This window comes from Epinephelus moara, chromosome 17, assembly GCF_006386435.1.
Source record: "Epinephelus moara isolate mb chromosome 17, YSFRI_EMoa_1.0, whole genome shotgun sequence".
NCBI lineage: Eukaryota > Metazoa > Chordata > Actinopteri > Perciformes > Serranidae > Epinephelus > Epinephelus moara.
Genome location: NC_065522.1, coordinates 3,396,646 through 3,399,741, shown reverse-complemented (window position 1 = coordinate 3,399,741; position 3,096 = coordinate 3,396,646). Strand labels below are relative to the sequence as shown.

Here is a 3,096-nt window from a genome sequence, read left to right as displayed (position 1 = left end):
ATTGGGGTCAGACAAGAGCATCAAAGATCTGGGAATCAGCCTTTAACATGAAATTTGTTTCCAAATAATTGCTCAAATCACAATATAGACTTGTGTCATTCATTAAAAGAAGAAAATGTCAGACACCTTGTGTGGGGGAAGGGTTGCAGAGGGGAGAGAGGAGGAGAGAGAGGAGGAGAGGAGACAGTCTCACTCCCCCCCTCCCTCCCTCCCTCCCTCCTTCCCTCTCTCTCCTTACCTCCAGCACACACACATACTCCCTGCCTGCCTCACACCATCGCTGGCCATCAGCAACGTCTGACGGCTGTATCCTTTTGCTGTAGCAACGCGCCTTCACCATCCTCCTCTGCGTCGTCTGCATCTGACATTCTGACTGCAGGAGTCTTTTGTGTCTCCACGGGGGCCATTGTGATTTCTCCCCTTTCTGGAGAAAGAGCAGCACCATGGACATGATGGGTAACAAAGAGCGACGAGGCGTGAATTTCAAAGGCTTGCTGAAGAGGAACTGGCTTCTGATTGCCACGGTTTTATCAGTGCTGCTTGGTATGTGAAAGCTGCTAAATGTCTGCTCATGTAAAATGAGATGCTTTCATCTTCATCGCTGTTTATGTGTCCATCCATCCCGCTGTGTTTTAGCATTCAATCTTGCTTTCAGCTGCAGTCACTGTTGAAATAAATCTCTTTTTCACCAGCTGCTTGAACAGCAGCAGTAAATGCTAAATGTGTGTTAAGGATAATCATTATGTTAATTCATAATTATCTTTCCTAAAAAAATGGAGGGTGGGTAGTCTACTGATGGAAGTGTTGCAGGAGACACAGCCTCTGTCCTCCAGAGGCAGAGAGCAGTGTCTGGACGTGTCTCAGTCAAACGTGACCAGACTGAAGTGACAACTGATGCTGGATCTGTGAGTCAAAGCTCTGAGGCAACACAGTGCGTGCAGTATATTCAGTACAAGGTTCATGTTCTCTGTTACATCCATCAAGGCACCGGTAGCAGTATCAACTTGCAATACTGAAATCATTTTTAGATTGTTTGTCCATTAAGGGATAGTTCAATAATTCTGGCTTAAGTACAGAGCTGTAGGAGACAATTAGCCTAGCTTAGCATAAATACTGGAAGCAAGGGGAAACAGCTAGCCTGGCTCTGTCCAAAGGTCCAAAATACTAAAACCCTTAAAGTTCACTGATTAACAACATTTGGCAAGACTTTATAATAGGATAGGAATCATATACTAAAGTAATGTTTAACTAATGCCTGACTCATAATGATTTAATGGATGAATTCATGCAGGAGGGATCATGAGTTCCTGTTTCTGACCTTTCTCAAGTCACTATGACATTATGTGTTTAGTTTACAACAGATCAGGAATATGGGTGTGAAATTATGTATTTTTATGTTTCTGTTTGAGAATGATTTTTTAACCCTTTAATGTCCTTAAACAAAAAAAATACGATTTTTTCTTTGCACTAGGGCTATAATAATAAAAATCAACATTTTGTTTTTTTTAACAGACCCATAGTTTTTAAGTATAAGCCTCTACTAAACCATTGAGAAAGCCCTTCATGATATAAAACAGAAAGAAAAAAATCAAAATTACAAATCATGTAGTATTATAATGTTTGTAATTTCTTAGTATACCAACATATATCAATTTGTGACCATGGAATTAGTAGTATTGCCAGTACTAGTATTATTTCCACTTATGTATTCAAGATATTTTCCAATGTTTTGAAAGCATCTCAGAAATGGTGAAAAAAAAAAAAAATAGCATCACTTATCATCGAAGGACGATTCAGCCATTTGGTTGAGCATGGCTTTTGACAGTAAGAAAAAAAATCATACATAAACTATTTAAGTATTTACAGTATTGACATTTTTCTGTGTTTTTTGTGGGAAATTGCGGCAAATGACAAAAATTGAGGCTAATGACAAAAGGAGGAAAAAAGTGATTTTGCAAAGAGCTGCAAATGTTTTTTTTTGAATTTTTGAATGTTTAAGTGAATATTGTAGCTCTCAAACCAGACAATGTGACTGTAAAACAACATGTAAGCTATCTCAAAGCAATTGAATCGAACGCAACTGGACTTGATTTTGTCTTAGAAGACGTTCCACCTCTTATCCAAGAGGCTTCATCAGTTCATGCTTGTCTGGCTAGGCTGACAAACTGGTGTGGAAAACCCCAGGTATTTAACCTCTGAGGAGGTCTTCACAAGGCCAATGATGTCATTGGTTCGTCTCCTTCACACACCATGGATGCTGAAGACTGTCACTGAAGGAGCTATTATTTATAGTGTTTACACTTTATTTATTCAGACTGTTTCTATCAGGTCATCTTCCCACAAACATTAATTTGAACTGTGTCATCACTACATGACATCTGTGATTGCTGACGGAGCATGTGAAGTGGAATTTCATGTTCTCTGGCATATAATATTGATCTAATAGTTGCCAAACTTAGCTCAGCTAGTGTGCTCGTTAGCATCTCATTATCTAGCAAAGAGTTGCCAAGGAACGCCATTCAGTTAGCCTAACATCAACAGGTGTTTGTTTAGCTTATTTACTGAACCAACTGACTCACATCTGTTTTCTTCCTTTTCATCCAGTTCATCAATGACTGTTGTTGGTGCTGGACCTGCTGGCGTTTCATTTTTCAGCCGTGAAATCTGCACGTGTTTGTAGAATGCGAATTTGAAATGTACGCTGTGCGTGCGACATATCAGGACCATAGACAGTCACAGATCACTGGCGCACATTCACACTCGGCGCTCCGGTTTGGAGCGCTAACGGTGATGCGCATGTATGTGTCGTTCCCTCACGAACTGCTGTGAACTGTACGGTGACGTGCACCCACAAAGTCAGTGGAGAGAGCGGCGCTGGGGAGGACCAATCACACGTTACCAAAATAACGCTAGAGCCAATCAATCAATCAATTTCAATCAATCAATTTTATTTATAAAGCCCAATATCACAAATCACAATTTGCCTCACAGGGCTTTACAGCATACGACATCCCTCTGTCCTTATGACCCTCACAGCGGATAAGGAAAAACTCCCCAAAAAAACCCCTTTAACGGGGAAAAAAACGGTAAGAAACC

At 40.4% G+C, this 3,096-nt stretch overlaps 1 protein-coding gene across 1 annotated transcript in view; it reads left to right on the top strand.

Annotated features, from left to right (window-relative positions):
* The first annotated feature begins 259 nt into the window (after nt 1-259).
* Nucleotides 260-3,096, top strand: part of slc1a1 (solute carrier family 1 member 1) — a 32,417-nt gene continuing 29,580 nt past the window's right edge. Inside the window, exon 1 of the mRNA XM_050066951.1 lies at nt 260-543. Coding sequence (XP_049922908.1) covers nt 444-543 — 100 coding nt within the window. The 5' untranslated portion in view covers nt 260-443. The remainder of the gene's footprint in view (nt 544-3,096) is intronic.